The 24,603-nt window shown below is 40.6% G+C and overlaps 1 protein-coding gene across 3 annotated transcripts in view; it reads right to left on the bottom strand.

Moving 5' to 3' along the window:
• Positions 1-19,492: 19,492 nt before the first annotated feature.
• LOC136331993 (zinc finger protein 432-like) overlaps positions 19,493-24,603 on the bottom strand; it is a 17,191-nt gene continuing 12,080 nt past the window's right edge. For all 3 annotated transcript variants that reach the window (XM_066271203.1, XM_066271205.1, XM_066271204.1), the window contains one exon: positions 19,493-22,262. In XM_066271203.1, the coding sequence (XP_066127300.1) occupies positions 20,104-22,262 (2,159 nt within the window). In that variant the 3' untranslated portion in view covers positions 19,493-20,103. The remainder of the gene's footprint in view (positions 22,263-24,603) is intronic.

Below are 24,603 nucleotides of genomic sequence, written 5' to 3'. Positions count from 1 at the left end.
TTTATATACTTTCCAAGATTTTTTGATAATGAGAGGAATGTAGGGGAATCCATAGAAGTAATAAGTTAATGTCTTCTGAAATTATGTTGCTACTAGGCTATCTTGCAAGTGCACTCTGTATATCTTTGGGTGAAAGCTATTCTTAATGTTATGTCAATTCTTTATAGGCAAGCCTTTTAGAATCTTGTGAGAAAAAGTAGGACACTGCATAAACTCTAAGCCATTTACCTAAGCAAGCGGCGGTCCATTGTTAGTCCATGATGATTTCGTCTGCTAATCTCTCTCTGCCCCTTGACTCACAACAACAGTAAAGTTAGTTAACTATTAGTACTAATACTTTAAAAGCTTTTACCGATGTTGTTATCGCTATTCAAGTTATTTTGTATTTTGAATGATTTGCTACCTGGTTTGTGATTTATAGATATAAATTAACTGTTATCTGAAAACATGTAAATATAGTGAAACAAAAGCAATAATTAACACCATGTAATTGTAACTCAGTGTGTGTATAAAAAGGGACCTACACTAATATTTGAAAAAGGGAGATGCCTGGCAGTAAATGCTAACCAGAGAATAAAGAGAAAGAAAAGAATTCGGCTCTCTCACTTGATGTCGCTGACGCCGTATCCTCCTGTGGACCCCTGGATCCCCCCCGGGGCTGGACCCCGGCAGAGACAGAAGTGGGGGAGGAGCTGGAAGCATCAACTCCCATATGTGCCTTGACCAGGCAAGCCCAGGGTTTCGAACCGGCTACCTCAGCATTTCCAGGTTGATGCTTTATCCACTGTGCCACCACAGATCAGGCGAGCATGACTTTGAAGGTCTATAACCACCAAGAAAAAGACAGAAAAGGCAAATAGAACCCAAAAGAGGTCAGAAAAATATTAACTCTTGGAATACGCCATTAAAGGTGCCAACGCCCCAAAAGGGCTTCATAGGACTCCATCAGTGTTCTGCTTCTAGAGTGGAAGGGAAGGTCATTGAGCTGAGGCCTGCCAGGCTTCTCAGCCCCCACCAGGGACATGCCTTTGCTGTGAGAAAAAGGGACACTGGAAGGTAAGCTGCCCCTTTGCTTCTAGAAAGGAGGGTTTTGTCTCTTTCAGCCCTAATTCAGCAACCTGAGACCTGACCATGTCCAGCTTACTGGGACTTGACAACGAAGGTTAAACGTACCCAGGGTCATTGGCCCATTTCACATCACCATGGATGAGCCCAGGGTATTTCTTCCACGTAGCAGGTAAACTGATCTCATTTCTTGTAAACACAAGGGCCATTGATTATACCTTGCCTAATATTTGAGTTATATTTATCCCTTGAAGATCTCTATTGTGGGTACTGATAATCCTTTCTGTCTCTCTTTCTCTCCCACAGCCAAGGCTCCATTGGAGCAAAGTTGGCCCAGGCGTTGGGGATGGCTCCATGACCTCAACCTCAGGCGCTACAATAGCTCTGGTCGAAACAGAACTTAGCCCCCCCCCGTCTGGCACATGCGGGAGTCTTACTGCCTCCACGTTTCCAGCTTCAGAAAAATACAAAATATGTTTTAATATGTGAAACATTTTTGCTATTGTTACCTTATAAGTTTTAATGTGTAGAAATGTTTTTATATGTCCCATAGAGAAATGTAAGCTTCCTAATGAATTGTGTCCCATCTTCCTCCTCCTTTTCCTGCCAAACTGTGTGTGTGTGTGACCAAAGGTATATAACCTGCTGCAAGGGCTGTGGGAGATGCACACGACTTGGGTTTGCAACTAACCCATGTCAGCCATATGCAGCCGGCATATTTAATAAATGTCCTCCTCTAGCCTGACCTGTGGTGGCGTAGTGGATAAAGCATTGACCTGGAATGCTGAAGTCGCTGGTTCAAAACCCTGGGCTTCCCTGGTCAAGGCACATATGGGAGTTGATGCTTCCTGCTCCTCTCCCTGTTCTCTATCTCTCCTTCTCTCTCTGTAATAAAAACAAATAAATAAAATCTAAAAAAAAAAAAAAAAAAATCTCAGCCCTGGCCAGTTGGCTCAGTGGTAGAGCGTCGGCCTGGCATGCAGAAGTCCCGGGTTCGATTCCCGGCCAGGGCACATAGGAGAAGAGCCCATCTGTTTCTCCACCCCTCCCCCTCTCCTTCCTCTCTGTTTCTCTCTTCCCCTCCCGCAGCTGAGGCTCCACTGGAGCAAAGATGGCCCGGGCGCATGGCTCCTTGGCCTATGACCCAGGCTCTAGAGTGGCTCTGGTCGCAACAGAGGGACGTCCCAAAGGGGCAGAGCGTCGCCTCCTGGTGGGCGTGCTGGGAGGATCTCGGTCAGGCGCATGCGGGAGTCTGTCTGACTGTCTCTCCCCGTTTCCAGCTTCAGAAAAATACAAAAAAAAAAAAAAAAAATCTCCTCTAACAAAACTCTTCAAAGTTTATCTGGACTTGGTGTCTCTAGGTAAACCCGTGGCATTGAGGTATGGGTACTTTACAACACATCCTCTTTTTCTAAAATAAATAAATTAATTAAAAATTTATTTTGTAGAGCAGAGACAGAGAGAGGGAAAGACAGGAACAGAAAGAGAGATGAAAAGCATCCACTCTTCATTAGGCTCCTTTGCTGTTCTGTGATTTCTTTGTCATATTTGTTTTTAGAACAGGGCTTACAGCAGAGCAAGTGACCCCTGGTCAAGCCAGCGACATCAGGCTCAAGCTGGTGACCGTGGGGTTTTGAACATGGGTCCTTCATGATCCAGTCCAATGCTGTATCCACTGTCTAGTCAAATTCTTAAAAATATTTAATACTATTTTTATTTTTAAGAAGTTGAGATAAATTTTAACTTAAATACATGGAAAGGTTGACTGTGAACAAAACTCTCAGAAGTCCATGCATTTAAAAAGTCTTCTTTCCCAAATGTATTTATACACAGAATAAAATTCCATTCAAAATCCTAAACTAACAGCTATACACAGCTTTAATAACAAAATGGAAATACATGCTCTATCACTTATGAGACTTAATGTTATTTAATTATAACAGTACAATAATAGTACTATAGACAAATAAGTCACAGGAAGTAAATAGAATGCTGATGAGCAGACTCCTGCACAGATAGAGACCTGATGGCACAGCAGGCTCTCAATAGAAAAAGGTAAGAATGGTTTTTTAAGCCTGACCAGGCGATGGCACAGTGGATAGTGTAGCTTCAACTGAGAGGGACTGGATGGACTATTAACTACAGGAACTAGGGGCTGCTGCCCTGGGCATCTGCTGACATGGGGAATGGTGCCTTAGTGTGCTCAGATTAGCACATTCTGGTCTGTGTTCTTTCTCAGTGACTTTCTGAAAAACAACAGCAGCATGATTTACTGAAGAAAAATAGCAGAAAGCAGATTTTGTCCATCAGTAGAAGGTGAGATGTGTCAACATTACAGCCTCTTTTTTCTCTTTTTCTCTTGAGGTGTACGGGGACACTCATCTAAATCTTCTCTACTTTCTGCTTAAGGTCTTAGAGCAGTCCCTCCTCTTTTTTTTTTTTTTTTTTTTACCTCTGTTTACTTCATCAGTCCTTCTTTGTTTCTTCCCCCTGCACAAAACTTTTGCACCTTACAGAAATCTAACAATTCAAAAATAACTCGCCTCTAAAATAATTTAGTTTCTTTTCCTTCAAAAAGTACCTCTATACCTGTTACGTTTGGATCCGGGGCCCCTTACCAAAAATCCTCTACTAGCCAGATTTAATTAATCTAGCACAAGGGCGTTTCCTTAATTTTCCACCTGGGAAAAAATGATATTTCACCTCTCCTCACCACCCAACCCATACCCTCACTAGGGCAATTTTCTCATTAAGTGATCACCTCTTATCACCACACCCAAAAATTACCCATCAAAATTAATCTTGTTAGCGCTCCTCACTGAATATATAATATAAAAGCTCAAATTCCCTGGCACTCAATGCTTATGACATTTTGCACTCAGCCCATCTGTTCTAAGATGCATCAATAAATTTCTTATAAACCTCATCAGGCCTGACCTGTGGTGACGCTATGGATAGGGCATCAACCTGGAATGCTCAGGGTGCTGGTTTGAAGCCTCCGGCTTGCCCAGTCAAGGCACATATAAGGAGCAACTATAAGTTGGTGCTTCTGGGTCCTACACCCTGCCTTTCATCTCTTTCTCTCCCCTATTTCTAAAATAAATACATAAAATATTGAAAAAGTGCCTGACCAAGCGGTCATGCAGTGGATAGAGCATCAGCCTGGGATGCTGAGAACCAAGGTTCCAAACCCCGTGGTCACTGCCTTGAGCATGGGATCATATACAAGACAGCCATGGTGGGTGGCTGGGGGGAGGACCTTCTCTAGGAAACATCAGCAATACAATGACCCCTCTGACAAAAAGGCAATCTGCAGTTTACAATATGCAGCTCTGAGGGCAAACACCACAGCCTAACACAGACTACACACAACTGCTGCCCAGGCCAATGTAAAATATAAGCAAAAAAACTTAAACATTTGTAAAGCTTATCTGCCCAACAGTACGCAAACCACAGGCAGTCACCTGCTTCTTCAAAAATACATTGGAGCTCCTTCCACTTGACTCCTCCGACTGTCATAATACAGGAGTCCACACTGCACCACTATCACTCTGTTTTGTCAGTTACTCTGAGATATCAGAGACAAATCTCCTACCAAAGAAAACATTTCGGAATATTTCAAAGGAGAACACACTGATCTGGTTTTCTGGAGCCCACGAGGAATATAAAATTCACACTTCCACAAACTAACTTGGCGCCTGAAAGTGTCATCCCGATATAAGGCTGTTACCATGGCCAATGAGGAACTGAAGCATTAGAAGAAACAGAGGCGATTTCTCGCACTTTCTTCCAAGGCGATCTGTCAATACCCCTGGCTCCAAAAAGCCGCATTGGAAGCCGCCATTTTGGGAAATCTAAAACTATATGTAAAAAAAGCTGCAATGTTGGGGCTTGTCACCTGAGATGGTGGATGGTGGGATGGTCCTCAAAAGGCCAAGGAGCCATCCCCAGCGCCCGGGCCATCTCCACTCCAATGGAGCCTCGGCTGTGGAGGGGAAGAGAGAGAGAGAGTGGAAGGAGATGGGGGGGGGGGGAGCAGATGGGCGCCTCTGCCTCTCCTGTGTGCCCTGGCCAGGAATCGAACCCGGGACATCAGCACGACAGGCCGACGCTGTACCACTGAGCAAACCAGCCAGGGCCCATACCGTTTTTTATTGCATAGCTTTCTGGTAACTGGAATTATCGTATTATTTCACCCATAATTTTTCTATACCCACTTACTATTAATTACATGTAGATATACATTAATGTTATAATATGAAAATTTTTTTAGGAGAAGGAAAATAAAATTAGATCACAATTGTTATTTCCAGTTTTTTTTTTCTTTTGTATTTTTCTGAGCTAGAAACGGGGAGAGTCAGACAGACTCCTCCTGCATGCGCCCGACCGAGATCCACCCGGCACACCCACCAGGGGGCGACGCTCTGCCCCTTAGGGGCGTCGCTCTGCTGGGACCAGAACCACTCTAGCTACTGGGCAGAGGCCAAGGAGCCATCCCAAGCGCCCGGGCCATCTCTGCTCCAATGGAGCCTTGGCTGCGGGAGGGGAAGAGAGAGACAAGAGAGGAAGGAGAGGGGTAGGGGTGGAGAAGCAGATGGGCGCTTCTACTGTGTGCCCTGGCCGGGAATTGAACCCGGGAGTTCTGCACGCCAGGCCGATGCTCTACCACTGAGCAAACCGGCCAGAGCCCCAGCTTTTTTCTTAATTGACAAAAGAGACAGAGGAAGGGAGAGATTTGGGTGGTTTAGGTTGTTCAATGATTGCTTTCTTATACAGACCTTAACAGGTGGGGAAGCCTTCAGTGGAGCTAGTGAAACCTTGCACATGTCAGTGACATTGGGTTCAAGTTAGCGACCATGGGGTCCTGTGTATAATTCCATGCAAAGCAGGCCATCCACACTCAAGCTGCTGAGAGTGTGCAGAGCCAGAGGAGTCTGCTCTCAAGCAGGATACTTCAAGTTCCTATCATGTGAACATTTTATATAACTATGGTACATCTGTCAAACTGAGAAATCTCTTAAGTTCACAAAATTTTCCACTGTTTTTTTTCCCAAGTTGTAGTACTCAACCCACAATACAATATCAGTTTAAGACATCATGTTTTCTCAATTTTCTCTGTTCTGTAAGCATTTCTCTAATGTATTTTTCTCATTTATGTCATCAATTAATTTAAGGAGTAATGATGAGGTACTTTGCATCTTAATCCATCTTTTGGATTGTACTAAGTTCCTCTTGTTAAATACTGGCAATATTTTTTAGAACAGACACCTGAAAATTGAGGTCTCCTATCACACCACTAATTAGGGGTAGACAATATAAAATGTCTTAGCATTTATTTATTTATTTTTTTGTATTTTTCTGAAGCTAGAAAGGGGGAGAGACGGTCAGACAGACTCCTGCATCTGCCAGAACAGGATCCACCCGGCATGCCCACCAGGGGGCGACGCTCTGCCCACCAGGGGGCGATGCTCTGCCCCTCTGGGGTGTGGCTGTTGAAACCAGAGCCACTCTAGCACCCAGGGCAGAGGCCAAGGAGCCATCCCCTGCGCCCGGGCCTTCTTTGCTCCAATGGAGCCTCGGCTGCGGGAGGGGAAGCAAGAGACAGAGAAGGAGAGGGGGAGGGGTGGAGAAGCAGATGGGCGTTTTTCCTGTGTGCCCTGGCTGGGAATCGAACCGGGACTTCTGCACGCCAGGCCGACACTCTACCACTGAGCCAACTGGCCAGGGCCAGCATTGATTTTTTGGTAAAGAGAATATTTGCTGGGTTTCTACACTTAATATAGGAATAACAAATTCTAACTGAAAACAACCAGCCTACAAGGCTTACATCAAAGGATTTTAAAACTTATATGTAGTATTGGTATTGGCAATATTTGTGAAAGCACAATACAGACAAATGGAACAGAATAGAGATCCCACTAAAAGACCTGCACAAATCAAATACACTCAATTGTTTGAGTAAGAAACAAAGGCTTTGACTGTGAACGCATATTCTTTGCAACAAATGATGTTGGAACACTTAGGGGACCATTGGCATATATGAGTAAGTGAATATTAATACATAAAAGGAATCTCAACACATACCTCACAAGTTTTATCTGTTTAAACACTGGTATTCAGCCTGACCAGGCGGTGGGGCAGTGGAACTTGAATTGAGTGCTGACTCACCAGTCTTGAGTGTGAGGGTTTGTTGGCTTGAGCCAAAAGACACTGGATTGAAGATGAAGGTCACAGGCTTGAGGGCAAGCTAGCTCTGGCTTGAGCAAAGGGTCACTCACTCTGCTGTAGCCCACCAGTGAAGGCACATATGAGAAAGCAATGAACAATGAAGATGCCACAAGGAAAAACTGATGCTTCTCATCTCTCGCCTTTTATCTGTTCTTGTCTATTCCTCCGTCTTCATCTCTGTGAAAAGTGTTGAGGAAGACTGATAGCCACATCATAAAATTTCTAAAAGTCCACCATTTTAAAAACATCAAAGGATCTTGGACAGACACCTTCAAAGATAATCAGACGGCAAGTGAGTGTATCAAAAGTGGTCATGAGAAAAATTGTTATGAGAAAATTATTATTTAGCACAGTGAAGTGATTGATAAAAGAACACAGGTATAGAATTCCTAAAATAGTGATAAGGACAGGAAAAGAAATTTTTATTTGACATAGACAATGCAAAGACTACATCAGTTTGGAAGATACACTCATATTTTTTGTTCTATTTACTAGAGGAGAGGAGGCAGAGATAGTCTCCTGCATGTACCCTGACCAGAAAATACCCAGAAAGCCACTAAGGGGGAATGCCCCATCTGGGGCATTACTCTCTTGCTCATCAACCAAGCATTTCTTAGGACCTTAGGTGGATGCCAGAGCCATCCTCTTCACCCAAGGCCTACTCAATCCAATGGAGCCAATGTTTGCAAAATGGAGAGAGAGAGAAAGAGAGCGAGAGAAGCAACTGAGAGGGGAATGGGGAGATAATCAGACAGGTTTTTCTCCTGTGTGCCCTGAAGGAAATTGAACCTGGGACATCTACACACCAGGCTGACACTACCACTGAGGCAACCGGTGAGCAATGGCAGATTCTTAAACTCACACTGTTGATTTTATTAAAAGTTTGTCTAAAAATTTAGTCTTTAAAACATTTTGTTCATTTACAGAAAGAGCAGAGAGAGAGAAAGAGAGAGAAGGTGGGATGATCAGGAAGCATCAACATACATATGTGCCTTCACCGGGTAAGCCTCGGGTTTTGAACCACTGACTTCACTATATCCAGGTCATCGCTTTATCTACTGTGCCAACACAAGTCAGGAAAAAAAATTATTTTAATGAAGTAGTCTCACTAATAAGTAGAATTTAGAAGAATGCTTGTATTTACTTATGTTCAAAAACCTGAACAAAAATATCAAAGAGGCCCTCAGTGGTTGGCTCAGTAGAACATCGACCAGGTGTAGGGACAACATAAGTTTGATTCTTGGTCAGTGCTATAAGAGTAGTGACTATTTTCTTCACTGCCCCATCCTCTCCCCCTGCTCTCTCAATTCCTCTTTGCAGCATGTGGCTCAATTCAGCCTGGGGTTCAGTTCATTCGTACATCAGCCCTAGTGCTGAGGTACCTTGGTTGGTCTGAGTATATCAGTTTCAGGAGCTAAATATAGCTCATGTTGTTTAAGCATCAGCTCTAGACCGAAAGTGTCAGGTGAATTGTTGCAGATCCTAGTGTAATTAAAGAAAATAGACTTAAAGAATTAAAAGATGAGTTCGAGAGTGCTCTCTAAATACTGCTAGCAGAAACATCGCCCTAGCAGAAAAACATGTTTGCCTCAAGAAACCGCATTTTCCTTTATTTACAGGGCAAAGTGGGCCATTAGCAAATCAATGACTTTTCTGATTATAGTTTCCAAGGCAACCTTAGAATTACACTGAGTGCAAAATTACCCCACCGATACTTAACATCCTAACTTTAGATAAAGAGGAAATTTGCTCGCAGTCTTTACTGGAAAATCTGGGGGTTGGGGGAAGCCAAGCATCACATGGAGGTGTGGGGAAGGCTTAACATTTTTGTAAGTAAGATGGGGAGTTGGGGAGAAGCCAGTGCCCAACACCTCCGTTCCCTCAAAATCTAACTGCAAAACCCTGTTGATTTTTTGGTCCCAGATATATCACCCTTTTATATTTTTTTAAACTTTGATTCATGTATTGGAATTTATACTCATCTAATTTCCATGTACCGATTCAGAGGAAGACTGAAAAAATATAAAATAAATAACAAAGTTAAAATAACCATTACTAACCGATAATAAAACAAGTGTCTCAATACAATTAAATAAATAATGCTTATTAGATTATCAAGCAATGTCTTAGCTAATACAGCAAGATCTAAAATAAAAAAATCTTTGTAGTTTTGTATGTCCTTAATATATTAATGTAATTTCACGAGGTCCATGTTGATACCATCACTGCTCCACATTATTTATAAATATAACCTAACCCCACTTCAGTCTGAGAACTGTACCAAGGAGCAAAAGTCACATACATTCAGGGAAAGTCTGCAATGAACTGGAACTGTGGTCACATTCCACACTCTACAGATAGAATCCAAGTCCCAATGACCACTGCTTCTAGCTGGCAATGATTCAGGTAGACTGAAAGGATCATCTGCAGCATGTATGAAGATGTGGCTTCTGTTTCCTTTTAACATGGAGAGATAAACCCAATGGGCCCTTCCCTGGAACTTTCCAGCCATGTAGTGGTGAGGAGAAGCTTGAGATACACTAGGCTGGGGGGCAGAGGTAAATTTGTAACAGAAGTGGGCAAAAAGGAAGCAGAGAAGGAGAGAGAAAGAGCGAGAGAGGTAGGTGATCTAAATTAGGAGACTGTCCCAGCCCCATGGGGCATTGAGGCAGGAGGAGACACTATGTATTAAACAAGGCAGTGGATCCATGGCAAATGGGGAGAAAAAAATAACGCCATCAAAACCCATAACAGAGATCTTTGAGGGATGGGCACAACCTGAATATTCAGAAAAGGGAGAGTAAGTGGCCTTCATGTCTATACGAACTGAGATTGCCTTACCTGCTACTTGCAAAATTATCCTAGGCTCGTCCGTGGTGATGTAAGAAGGGGCTAATGGCCCAGGGCACCTTTAGTCTTCAGTGGCAAGTCTCAGCAGGCTGGGAAAGTATAGGACACAAGTGGCTGGAATTGGCTGGAAGAGACTGAACCCTCCCTTCCCGTGTCCCATTTTTTCACAGCAAGGGCATGGCCGTGGTGGAGGCTAGAAAGCCAGGCTTTCACCCAATGACCTTCCTTTCCACTAATAAAGCAAGGCCCTGATGGAGGCTTATGAGGTTATATAGGGGCGCTGGAGCCTTTAAGGATGTATGCCAAGAGCTGGTATTTTGCCTGATCTCTTTCGGCTCTGTCTTCCTTTTCCTGTTCCTCTTGGTCATTATAGAACTTAAAGGTCATGATAAGAAGATCTCGCTGTGGGGTTTGACGGCCCTCCTCCACTTATATAAACTTTCTTTGTATATCTGGAGCTATAGGAAGGACAGGACAGCGTTATTAGCTGGATCAAATGAAGGATGGTAGGAATTTGCAGTAGAAATAGGTTTGGCATTCCTTGTAGGATTGCAGAGACTTTCGGTTGCTGAATGGCCCTGTACTACATACAGCATTCAAAAATTGTTTTAAAATAAAAAGCATGATAAAGTAAATTTGCAGAAGTTTCAGGACAAGCTCTCCTTTTTATATTTTTTACAATTAAACTTTAAGCATTAGCTGGGTACACTTCATAATACCTCGACCCTGAGGACTGTAAGAAAAAATACCTGTCTTTATTTTAATTTTAACAAGATATAGTAAATGCTTTTTCAAGTAAATTCTTATACTTTTCAAAACATTTCTACCCCATTAATAAACAGGCAATGAAGTACGTTAAGGCTGAAAAAATCCAGTATGACTATTTTCCAATTGCAAAAAAAAATTTTACACTTTTTTAAATCAAATTCACCCTGCTTGATGGTTTGCAGCAGTGTGCACCTTGGAGCAGCTTGCAGTTTGCAGCAGTTTGGGAAATAAGCAAGTCTTAGAACCCACATTTTATTCTATTTTTCTTTTAAATATTAGAGCCAGCATTTCCAATTTTTGCATGCAAGAACTTAATTCAGGTCTTAAAAAAATCACATTTTAGACAATATTAAACAAGGATTAAATACAAACAAGAATCAGATGAATCAGACAAATTACAGACAAACCTGGGATTTCAGAGTACAACCATGTTAGAAAGATGTGTGCTTGATTTTAGGAAGGCCATTTTTTTGAGAGAGAAGGATGAGACTAGACAATATTACCTTTAGAAAAATCTTGAAGCGGCCATATAAAATTTTGTTTGGATACATCCAAACAGGTGTTTATCAACTCGATTTTCAGACAAAGAATAGGGGACAATATCATAGTGTAGCTAAAACATCAAATAAAATTAGACAATAACAAGAAAAAACTGCAACTTTCCAAATACCTAAGTCTTCTATTCATTCTCAAATTCTAATAGCTGCTGCAAATGGCAGCCCAAACCGACAATGCCACGATCTCTCCATCTAATCTCTAGCACAGTAGCAAACTTAGTTGACGCAGGCAGGAAAGGCTTTTTGGCCCACCTCCCCAAATCACCTGACCCTCGGCTGCTTCTGCCATGTTAGGGTCTGACCCAGCCACCGCCACTACTGCCACAGTGGTCTCTCTGAATCACCTGACCTTTGGCATTTTATTCAGATTTACACTCATTCGCCCAATGTTTCCCTCTCCTACAGTGTGGGCAAAGATTTGAAGACTTAGGAGCTACTCAGGCTTGAAAAGGAGGACGAGGATAATATTTGGGGGGAACAAGGCAGATTCTAGCAAAATGTCCCCAAATCCTGTATTGGAAACAAGATCCATTGGTAGAAATAGTTTCCTGACCTTTTTTCTTTCATTTGTTCTTCCTTTAATCAAAGAATCCTGGGGCTTCCAAGATGGCAGCAAAGTAGTCAAATGCAGAGACTTTAAGCTCACACCAACATACTAGATTACAAATTAATTTAGAAACAATCATTGTGAAAAATCAACTTTGGACCAAAGAACAGGTCTCAAAAATCAAGAAGAATACACACTGATCCTAGTAGGGAGTGTTGGGGCATGGTGGGGGCTCCCCTGCTTCCAGAAGCAAGGGGAAGCTGAGAATCCAGGAGGGCTGTCATTAAAGAAAGAGATCCTGAGAGACAGGAACCCTGAGAACCAGAGACCCAGCCTAGAAATCCAGGGACTGGAGGAGACAGATGAAAAGCATTGAGAGAAGAGCAAAATTCTTTGTGGGGGAAGTGCCTTCCTTAAAAAGACAGAGCAGGAAATATCATAGCCACTTGCCTGTGGCCCCAGGGGCAAGGAGGGTTGAGAGGAATCGCTAATCTTTCAGTAGGAAAGTGGGGAGAGACAGACGGTGATTGAGAGCGGAAAGCCTTGGATGACCTCAAAAGCTGACTCATTCAGTGCAGAAGCAGCCATAGCTGAGGGAGGGGTTGATCCCTTCACACAGCAGAAGCCTAAAGTGGTTCTGGGTGAGCCACCTCCAGAAAGCTCTCCAGCTCCAAGCAGTGCAAAAGAGAGAGCGAAAAGCAGGAAGTGGGGTGTAGGGGCAGTAACTCAGATCTCCAGAAAGATCTGAGATACACCTGCCCCTACTGAAGCTGAGAATGCACCAGGACCTGGAGAGCAGCTGGCAGAACCCACCTTCAGATTCCCAGAGGTCACACCCATTCGGTTCCTGGATACAATTTGAAATAAGCCCTCTGCTGAGACCAGTAAACAAGCCCACTGCTGAGTAAAGTAAACTGAAAAAAACAAATCAAGTCGTCAGAGTGGCTCTACTAGGTAAGCAGACCACAACTGTAATAAGCCTGCAAGCCACACATAGAAACAATAAAAAGACAGAAAAAGTTAAGTCATATGAATCAACAAGACAAATCCCCAGAAAAAGATCTGGATGAAACAAAAGTAATCAAGTTACTGGATGCAAAGTATAAAATAATGATTGTTAGGATGCTTTAGGATCCTAAAGCAACAATGGATGGACTTAATGAAGATCTAAATAAAGAAACTATAAGCATCAAAAAGTACACAGAAATCATAAAGAAGAACTAGAAATGACAAAAACAATATCAGAAATGAAAACTACACTAAAAGGAATTAAAAGCAGGCTGGATGAAGCAGAAGATCAAATTAGTAATTAGAAGACAAGATAAGTGAAACCACAAAAGCAGAACAGCAAAAATAAAAGACGAACAAAAAGTCTGAGAAAAATGTAAGAGAGCTTTGTGATAACATGATGAGAGTATCCACATAAGCAGGTTCCTGAAGAAGAAGAGAAAGACCAAGAAATAAAGAACCTGAATGAAGAAATTATAGCCGAAAATTTCACTATATTGATGCAGGAAAGAGTCACACAGGTTCAATAAGCAGAGAGAAGCCATTAAAAAAGAAACCAGAGACTCAAACCAAGATACATCATCATCAAAATACCAAAGCTAAAAGATAAAGAATAATAAAAGCTGTAAGTGAAAAACAGTCAATCTCCTACAACAGAAACCCTATAAAGATGACATACAACTTTTCAACAGAAACACTTAATGCCAGAAGGAAATGGTAAGAAATATTCAGAGGTATTCAGAACAAGAACCTACATCCATGACTTCTTTATCTAGCAAGGCTATTGTTTAAAATGGAAGGAGAAATACAAAGCTTCCCAGACAAAAAATAAATCTCAAGGATTTCATCAAACCAACATTCTACAAGAAATGTGAAAAGGCTTGCTATAGACAGAACAAAGCAGGGGGGAGGGACCTAGTAAAAGAGGAATGTAGATTTAAATGTAGAAAAAATGGCAATAAACAACTATGTATCAATAACCTTAAATGTAAATGGGTTAAATGCTCCAATCTAAAGACACAGGGTAACTGAATGGATAAAAAAACAGGACCCAAACATATGCTGTCTAAAAGAGGACCACCTAAACAAATATACACATAGACTAAAAGTAAAAAAATGAAAAAAATATTTCATGCCAAGGAAAACAAATAAAAAAATCTGGAGTAGCCTGACCTGAGGTGGCACAGAGGATACAGCATCAACCTGAAACACTGAGGACGCCAGTTCAAAAGCCTGCACTTGTCTGGTCAAAGCACATATGGGAGTTGATGCTTCCTCCTCCTCCTCCATTCTCTCTCTTTCTCTCTCTCTCCTCTCTAAAATGAACAAAGAAAATAAAAAATAAATAAATAAAATACTGAGGTAGCAATAATTATGTGACAAAACAGACTTAAAAAAAAAGACCATAGGAAGGGATGAGAAGATCACTACACAATGATAAAGGGAGCAATCCTTCCAACACGAAGAGATAACCATTACAAATGTCTAGGTACCTAAAGTAGCAGCACCTAAATATATAAAGCAGACTTTGATGAACATAAAGAGTGAGATCAACAGCAATATTACAATAGTAGAGATTTTAATACCCCACTAACATCACTAGATAGATTCTTAAGAAAGAAAATTAAAAAAGAAACAGCAGAATTAAGGTTCACACTAGATGAACTGGATTTAATAGATATCTTCAGAACCTTTCACCCTAAAGCAGCAAACCATACATTCTTTTCAAGTGCTCATGGTATATTCTCTAGGATAGACCACATATTAATGCATAAAATGAGTCACAACAAATTTAAACAGACTGAAATCATATCAAGCATCTTATCTGACCAAACTGGCATGAAACTAGAAATCAAGTATAATAGAAAAACTGAAAAACACTCAACTGGAAATAAGCAACATGTTAATAAATAACAAATGGTTCAACACTGAGATCACAAAAGAAATTAAAAATACCCTTTAAACAAATAAAAGTGAACATACAACAACTTAAAATCTGTGGGACACAGCAAAAGCAGTCCTGAGAGGAAAGTTCATAGCATTACAGGCATACCTTAAGAAGCTAGAAAAAGCTCAAATAAACATCTTAACCCTGCAACTAAAAGAACTAGAAAAAACATAGCAAGTAAAGCCCAGAGTAAGTAGAGGAAATAATAAAGATTAGAATGAAAATAAATGACATAGAGTCTAAAAAAACAATACAGAAGATGAATGAAATTAAGAGCTGGTTCTTTGAAAAGGTATATAAGATCAATAAACCTTTAGCCATACTCACCAAGAAAAAAAAGAGGACTCAAATAAATAAAATTAGAAATGAGAGTGGAAAAGTAACAACTGACAGCAGAAACACAAAGAGTTGTAAGAAAGTACTATGAAGAAGTGTATGCCAAAAAATTAGACAACCTAAGAGAAATGGACAAATTCTTTGAAACACATAATCTTTCAAAAATCAATTTGGAAGAACCAGAAAAACTAAATAGACAGATTACAACAAATGAGATTGAAACAGTTATCAAAAAACTCCCAACAAACAAAAGCCCTGAGCCAGATGGCTTCATAGGCAAATTCTACCAAACATTCAAAGAACTAACTCCTGCCCTGGTCGGTTGGCTCAGCTGTAGAGCGTCAGCCTAGCATGAGGAGGACCCGGGTTTGATTCCCGGCCAGGGGACACAGGAGAAGCACCCTTTTGCTTCTCCACCCCTCCGCCGCGCTTTCCTCTCTGTCTCTCTCTTCCCCTCCCGCAGCCAAGGCTCCATTGGAGCAAAGATGGCCCGGGCGCTGGGGATGGCTCTGTGGCCTCTGCTTCAGGCGCTAGATGGCTCTGGTCGCAACATGGCGACGCCCAGGATGGGCAGAGCATCGCCCCCTGGTGGGCAGAGCGTCGCCCCTGGTGGGCATGCCGGGTGGATCCCGGTCGGGCGCATGCGGGAATCTGTCTGACTGTCTCTCCGTTTCCAGCTTCAGAAAAATGAAAAAAAATAAATAAATAACTCCTATCGTTCTCTAGCTTTTTCAAAAAATTCAAGTGAAGCGAAAAATTAGAACCTGCTTTTATGAGGTGAGCATAATTCTGATTTAAAAATCAGGCAAAGTCAACACAAAGAAAGAAAACTACAGACCAATATCTCTGATGAATTTAGATGCTAAAATTCTCAACAAAATATTAGTAAACCAGATCCAACAATATATGAAAAAAATCATACATAATGATCCAGTGTGATTTATTCTGTGGAGGCAAGGGTGGTACAATATTTGCAAATCAATCAATGTCATTCACTCCATAAACAAAAGGAAGGAGAAAACCACATGATAATATCAATAGATGCAGAAAAAGCATTTGATAAAATCCAGCAACCATTTATGATCAAAACTCTCAGCAAAGTGAGAATATAGGGAACATACCTCAACATGATAAAGGCCACCTATAACAGGCTCACAGTCAACATCATACTCAATGGGTAAAATTAAAAAGCAATCTCATAAGATCAGAACAAGTCAGGGTTGCGCCCTTTAACCACTCTTATTCAACATAGTTCTTGAAGTCTATGTGGACATCAACAACCAGACAAGAAGAAATTGAAACACCAAATTGGAAAAAAAAGTAAAACTATCATTATTTGCTGATGGTATGAAACTGTACATAGAAAATTCTAATGTCGCAGTGAAAAAAAATACTGCACCTGATAAATGAATCAGCAAGATGGCAGGATAAAAAATTAATACTCAGAAATCAGAGGCATTTTTGTACAACAATGATCTGTCTGAAAGAAAAATTAAGGAAACTATCCTCTTCACTATTGCAACAAACAGTGAATCCTGGTTGTGGTGAATGTCGAAGTATATCTTTCTAACATCCCTACTCTCATTTAAAACAATGTCAAAGAGGAAATTTTCCTGAAAGATAAAAAAATATTTTTTAACTTGTAGAAACACCACTCGATAATGCTGAATCATTCAGATTTGTGATGACATCAAGTAACACGGATATAGAAGACTCAACTTTTTGGAAGAGTTGATCTGATCCAAAAGTGAGAACATATGACAAGGAGCAAGACCTCAAATGCCCTACGAATCAAAATTTTTGTTAAAAGCTTTAACTTAAAAATTAAAATGTTTCCAATATCCAAAACATGAGCTATAAAGCTCCCACTATTCTAGGGCTATGGATCCTAAAACTTTCAGACTCCTAAGATCTGAAGGCCTGACCTATGGTGTCTCAGTGAATAAAGCATTGACAAGAAAAGCTGAGGTTACACTTTGGAAACCCTGGGCTTGCCCAGTTAAGGCACAAATAGGAGTTGATGCTTCCTGCTTCTCCTGCCCTCCTCTGTATCTCTCTCTTTATACACTAAAAATAAAAAATTTTAAAAAGTCATTAAACACAAACACACCTTGTACTCGTTATCAAATTCAATCTAAAATTTACCAAACTCTTTTACACTGACACTCCTCAAACATTAAATGAAATTAGATTCATTGCTAACTTAGACAAACAGGGTTCATGCTACACATATGGCAGTTTTCCATCAACAAGCCTAAACATAATTGACATGGAGACCTTAAGCCTTGACCTTCAAATGTTCAGTTGTTAATCTCTGCAGAGTACGGCTTAATCAGAGACTGAATCCACATAAATCCCCAAATGACAATTCATATATATTCCTACTTCACCAAACTCAAAGGCCCTTCACTGAAGATCCAGAGAATCCTGCTCACAAGACATCGAGGCTCTGAAGCCCCCACTGGCAGCACCCAGAAAATGAATACTAGTACAAAACTACTTCCAATCCGGTGCTCTGTCTCCAAATCCTTCCTCGCCTGTTACTAGAAGAATGGTGTAGCCATGTCTCAGGCTCTCTTCTGGAATTCCAAGTTCTGGCCTTAAACAAATTTCATGTCATAGAATGTATTAAAAACTTCTTGATGGGTGTGACCATAACATTTGTTATAACTGTCAGGTGAAATAAATATCTTTGAGGCTCCAAATACTTTTCTTCCCATGGGGTGCTCCCAAGCACAGAGGAACTGCTTAAATTATTACAGGCTGGAATATATCCAAGGGCAACATGGCAGGGGATGCATTTTGTCCATCACGTTAGTTAAAAAAAAAAGTTGACAATACAGATGTTACATGGGAGCAGCAAGGGTGAATCGTTTCAATAAGGTCTGAGGATGTCTGTATGTCACAAAAAAATTCAAAGACTGCCAGACAAAGCAGTGGAACAGTATATAAAGCATAGGACTGGGACGTAGAGTACACGGGTTGAGAACTTAAGGTAGCTAGCTTGAGCAAGGGGCACTCGAATTGCTGTAGCCCCCCACCCTCCGTCAAAGCACATATGAAAAATCAATCAATGGACAACTAAGGAACCACAACAAAGAAGTTATGTTTTTCATCACTCTCCCTTCCTGTTTGTCCCTATCTGTCCCACTCTATGACAGTCTCTGACACGGACACAGAAACAAAAAAGAATCCAAAGACCTTTGGGCTGGACGTTAGTTAAAAATTAATTGAGATACACTATAAAAACACATGCAATGCAGTCCTCCTTTTTGGTTTCTCTACTCTCACTACTGCCATACTCACAATACTCCTGGTAACCCAAACATGTGTGTTCTCTGGATGAGGGGATGCTCCACATTAAAAATTTCCATACCACCTGAGTGCCATAAAATTTACATTGTTACCCAACAGTATCAAATCCAACAGGCAATGCCTCAGTGCTACACACTGCTTCAAGGTCACTTCAGAAGCAAAAGAAATCAAGTAGATCTCCAAGTCACCTACAACTTTTGACCGGTTTCAAATGGATGTTCCAACAATTCCTCCTCTGGTTCAATTGATTTCCTAGAGTGACCCTCATCACTAAACAAAATCAATAATATATCTACTTTATTAAACGGGATCATAAAAATTATAGGTGAATAGCTACATGAATTGATACACAGCTCAAGGTCTGGGAGGTCCCAAGCACAGGACCTTGTCTCCCGTTGTGGTCTGGGTACATTACACTTCCACCACTGGGATGTGTTCACCCACCTAGAAGCTCTATGAAATCCCTCTTCTAGGGATTTTATTTTCTGGTGGCTTCTCAATAGGTATAACTTATTTACGCTATTTCTAGACACCTGCCCCTCTGGATGTGTGGCGGAGCTTTAAATTCAAATCACAGTCACCTCAATATAACAAAAGATGCTGTTGGTTCTGTTGCATTTAGGAATTGATAAGGGTTTCAGGAGCTCTGTGCCAGAATCAGGGGACAGAGAGCCCTATGAATGTATTTAGTGTATTTCACTAGGTAATACTGATAATGTCAAAAGGATACCTGCTAAAGGACTCCATTTTTCTAATACTCTATATAAATTACTTTACATATGAAAATAGAGCTGTGCAGCCAAGGGTTAGGGATGGAAAAAGTACGTTACCATGAATGAAAAATATGAAGACGTTTTTGTTGAGAAAAAGAAAAAAACTTTAAAAATTTCTCTTGTTGCGATGGTTACAAGAACCTGGTGTTAGGACAGGAACTACTCTGAGATCAGATAAAGTGCACCAATGACCAGGGGATCACTGCCTCTCGATTCCATAAAAGGTTTCATATGCACAGTTTGAAGCCCCAGTACCTACAGGTATTTATGGATACACAGAAAACAGAAGCAGAGACAACTATGAGAAATTCAGGAAGCAGAGATGAGAATGAGGATGCTGGTTTGAAACCCCTGGTATGGCTTTTACTGGCACATATGAGAAGAAACTGTTAGAAGTTACTTTCTGACTCCACTCTAGCACAGCTAATCACTATGTGATTCAATATACTAAATAAAATCTTTTTAAAAAGGCTTCATGATAATCACTGAGTCTGCATAGCTCCTCTCCTTGAATTTGCATACATGTATACATAGTGTATATGGGGAAGCTTTTTCAACTTTTAGTGCAGAGTAATTATTTCATCAATAAATGAACTTGCTAATATACAGTAGGGGCACGCTTCTTAGAAAAACTTTCCCTACATACACTGCATACATAGAAATTCTATTCTGTATGAGTCCTTTAATATAAAATGAGTTTGCACTAACTCAGAAGTCTTTTCCACATTTACTGGATGTGTAGCGTTTCTCTCCTGTGTGAGTCCTTTGATGTCTACTCAGATTCCCCTTCTCTGAAAAGCCTTTTCCACACTCACTGCATACATATGGCTTCTCTCCTGTATGAGTCCTTTGATGTATAATCAATTGACAATTCACTGTAAAGCCTTTCCCACAATCACTGCATACATAAGGCTTCTCTCCGGTATGAGTCCGTTGATGTCTCATCAGATTCCTCTTCTCTGGAAAGGCATTTCCACACTCACTGCATACATATGGCTTCTCACCGGTATGAGTCCTTTGATGTATAATCAGTTGAAAATTCACTGTAAAGCCTTTCCCACAATCACTGCATACATAAGGCTTCTCTCCGGTATGAGTCCTTTGATGTATAATCAGATTCCTCTTCTCTGTAAAGCCTTTTCCACACTCACAGCATACATATGGCTTCTCTCCGGTATGCGTCCTTTCATGTACAATCAGTTTACTCTTCATTGTACATCCCTTCCCACAGTAACTGCATACATATGGGTTCTCTCCGGTATGAGTCCTTTGATGTATAATCAGCTTCCTCTTCTCTGGAAATCCTTCTCCACACTCACTGCATACATATGGCTTCTCTCCGGTATGAGTCCTTTGATGTATAATCAATTGAGTCTTCACTGTAAAGCCTTTACCACATTCACTGCATACATAAGGCTTCACTCCGGTATGAGTCCTTTGATGTCTAATCAGGAGACAATTCAGTGTAAACCCTTTCCCACATTCACTGCATACATACGGCTTCTCTCCAGTATGGGTCCTTTGATGTCTCATCAGGTGAGAATTCAGTATAAAGCCTTTCCCACAATCACTGCATACATAAGGCTTCTCTCCCGTATGAATCCTTTGATGTGTAATCAGATTCCTCTTCATTGTAAAGCCTTTCCCACATTCATTGCATACATACGGCTTCTCTGCTATATGAATCCTTTGATGTGTAATCAGCTTCCCCTTCTCTGAAAAGCCTTTCCCACATTCACTGCATACATACGGCTTCTCTCCAGTATGAGTCCTTTGATGTATAATCAATTGAATCTTCACTGTAAAGCCTTTTCCACACTCACTGCATATATATGGCTTCTCTCCGGTATGAGTCCTTTGATGTATAATTAGATTTCTCTTCCTTGGAAAGCTTTTTCCACACTCACTGCATACATGTGGTTTCTCTCTGGCATGAGTCTTTTGATGTATAATCAGCTGACTCTTCACTGTAAAGGCTTTCCCACATTCACTGCATACATACGGCTTCTCTCCGGTATGAGTCCATTGATGTCTACTCAGATACCTCTTCTCTGAAAATCCTTTTCCGCACTCACTGCATACATATGGCTTCTCTCCGGTATGAGTCCTTTGATGTATAATTAGATTTCTCTTCCCTGTAAAGCTTTTTCCACACTCACTGCATACATGTGGTTTCTCTCTGGCATGAGTCCTTTGATGATTGCTGAGCTGACACTTGTAAATGTAACCTTTCCAACATTCACTATATGTGCAAGTTTTTTTTCCTGCATGAGTTTTCTGATATATATTCAGCTGTGATTTACTGAAGGTTTTATTATATATATTGTATTCACTTTGATTTAGACTTGTATGAAATTTCTGACTGGATTCTCTAGAGAAGGCTTTCTGGTGACACAGACTGCATTTATAAGATTTATCTCCACTAAGAACTCTCTGATAATCAGTGAGCTGAGCCATCTCGAAAATAGTTATCCCACATTCAGTGCATGTGAGGGCTTCCTCTTCATTGTCAGTTCTTTGTTGCTGAGTGACCTGGGACATATTTTCAAAGGATTTGGGACTGGTATGCAACCTAATTTTAGTATAAATTAGTTCATGGTTATGACATGGAATAGATGTCCCATCAGCATTAAAGAAATCAGAGTTCTTTAAATTGAAATTTCCTGTTTGGTTTTTAAACCTTAATTTTGATTTTAATGGTTTTCCACATATTTCCAACATATCGCAGTGTTGCCTCAATATAGACTGGCTTTGTCTTTGAATAACAATATTTGCAAACATATCATGTTCGTAGTATTCTTCTCCACTCTTTGCAATGGGTGGACTTTCAAAGGGACTTTGCAAAGGCACATTAACTTTTTGGAATTCTAGGAAAGAGAACAGTAAATTATCCTATAATCTTTCATAATCTTAGTTTGAAATAAAAATTAGTTATAACAAAGTAAAGTATTCTAGTGATACCCCACGGGTTGTAAAATAAAGGAATTTTACTTAGAGTCATCCACATTCTAGACACAGCCTGTAAATCTCTACATTTCCTAAGTGATAAAAGCATATTTTGTTTTAAAAACTTTTTTCATCATTATTTTTTTCTGTTATTTATTTTAGGGTAAGACATGAAAAAAATGAGATATACTCCGCATATGCTCTGACATGGATCCACATGGCAACCGCATGTGAATCCGATGCCAAAGTAAAGAGCTATTTTTAGTATCTCAGGAAAATGCACACTGACAAAGGCATTCTGAACTACTGGTGCCTTGCTGGAACAAACTGAGATACTGCCTGTGAAAGGGAAAGAGAGGAGAAAAGGAGTAGAGGATGGGGAAGAGAAGCAGACGGTTACTTCTCATGTGTGCTCTGACCAGGAATCAAGTCAGGGCATGCATATACTAGGACAACACTATCCACTGGGTAACCAGCCAGGGCCAAAACAATTCCTTTTAACAACTGCTAAGATTATGATAGTGAAGGGTCTTACTACAGGATTTTAACATATCCTTGAAATTATACTAGGGAAAAGAAATGCCTTCACATGGCTGCTCTCTTACTTTGAAAATGTGGCCACCTCATTCATTCACAAATTCTACAACCATCCTAAAAAATCATACAGGTAGACCAACTACTGGCATCCAAATGGATTCCAACGTTAAATATAGATGCAACCTGGATGCAACCAGAATACAGAGTATTCTAATATGATGAGAACACATAAGATTGCAGGACACGGAATGTCGGGACACTGGTCTTTGCATTGGGCTTAGTGAAGACAAGGTGAATTTGTTCCAGACACTGAGATTGTATAACCCTCGTAATTTCAGAAGTGAGATGATCTTTTATTCTTCATAAAAGAACATTTCAAAAAAGGCTGGGTGTATGCTACTGAGGAGACTAAGCACAAGTTTCTACATGGCCTCAGAATGCAGCTAGTTACCAGAAGAACCACAGTGTGGAAGGTTTACCTTCAGCCCCACCAACTGTCTTCTGGGACAGAATAGATGGCCTACAGCTATAAGGTCAACGAAAATCATTTTAATATCTGATCAGCTTTTGGGTTAGCGAATACATTCTTTTGTCTGATGTATCATTCATCTCAGTTCCATGCACAGAGAAACGCCTGTATTCAGGAATACTTCAGACCTTGACTTATATACATATTCATATATCTCCTTTAAAATAAATGAGTAAATATTAGCATTTGTCAGAAAATTTAATTCAAGGAAGGCTTTTTAGAACCTCCAACTTGTCCAACTGGTCAGAAGCATAGGTTATAATGCGGACACAAATTGACATAAAAAGTGAAGACGTCTTGTGGAACTGAATTCTTAACTCATAGGTTCTAACACTAGTTCTCAGAACATAGTATCAGAACTGAATTAATTTTGAGTACACCCAGTTTAGTAACTACCCAGAGGAAGAAACCTAAAGCTAGGAAGTAAAGGCAATCAGACTATGAAAAATAGTAAAAAAAATACAATGGAAACCTAAAAATTGGAGGTTATTAGAAAATATGGGTGCGGCAAAATTAGTCTTACAACTGTAATATGGGAAGATATAATAATAATAATAAATAATGGAAGAATAACACTAGCTGGTTGGCATAGTGTTACAGCATCAGCCAGGCGTGTGATTATCCTGGGTTCCATTCCAGGATCAGGGTACACAAGAGAAGTGTCCATCTGCTTCTCCATCCATCCACCTTCCTTTCTCACTTTTTCTCTCTCCCTCCTCTTCTACAGCCAGGGCTCAATTGGAGCAAGTTGGCCTAGGGCACTGAGGATGACTCCATAACTTTCACCTTGGGCACTAAAAAATGGCTCTGATGACATGAGAGCAAGGGTCTCAGGTGTGGAGAGCATCACCCCCTAGTGGGCTTGCCACATGGATCACCATTTGGGGTGCATGTGGGACCCTGTTTCTGTTTCCCATCCTGTCATTAAATTGGGATTAAAAAAGAGATTTTATTTATTGATAGTGCATATAGAGATAAGAGCTAGTGTGGGGCAAAAAGTATCAATTAATAGTTGATTCACTTTAGTTTTTTTTATTTTTTGCCACTTGTTTCTTGACCCTGAAAGCCCAGGGCTTCAAACTGGCAACCTCTGCATGCTACTTAACTTCTCTATCCATTGAACCACCACAGTTCAGGCTCTAAACGCAGGTTTATATTTTATTTTTAGACAACGCATTTTAGAGAAGTGTAAGGAG

The sequence above is a fragment of the Saccopteryx bilineata genome, chromosome 3 (assembly GCF_036850765.1).
Source record: "Saccopteryx bilineata isolate mSacBil1 chromosome 3, mSacBil1_pri_phased_curated, whole genome shotgun sequence".
Classification (NCBI taxonomy): Eukaryota; Metazoa; Chordata; class Mammalia; order Chiroptera; family Emballonuridae; genus Saccopteryx; species Saccopteryx bilineata.
This window is presented reverse-complemented; position numbering and strand designations above follow the sequence as displayed.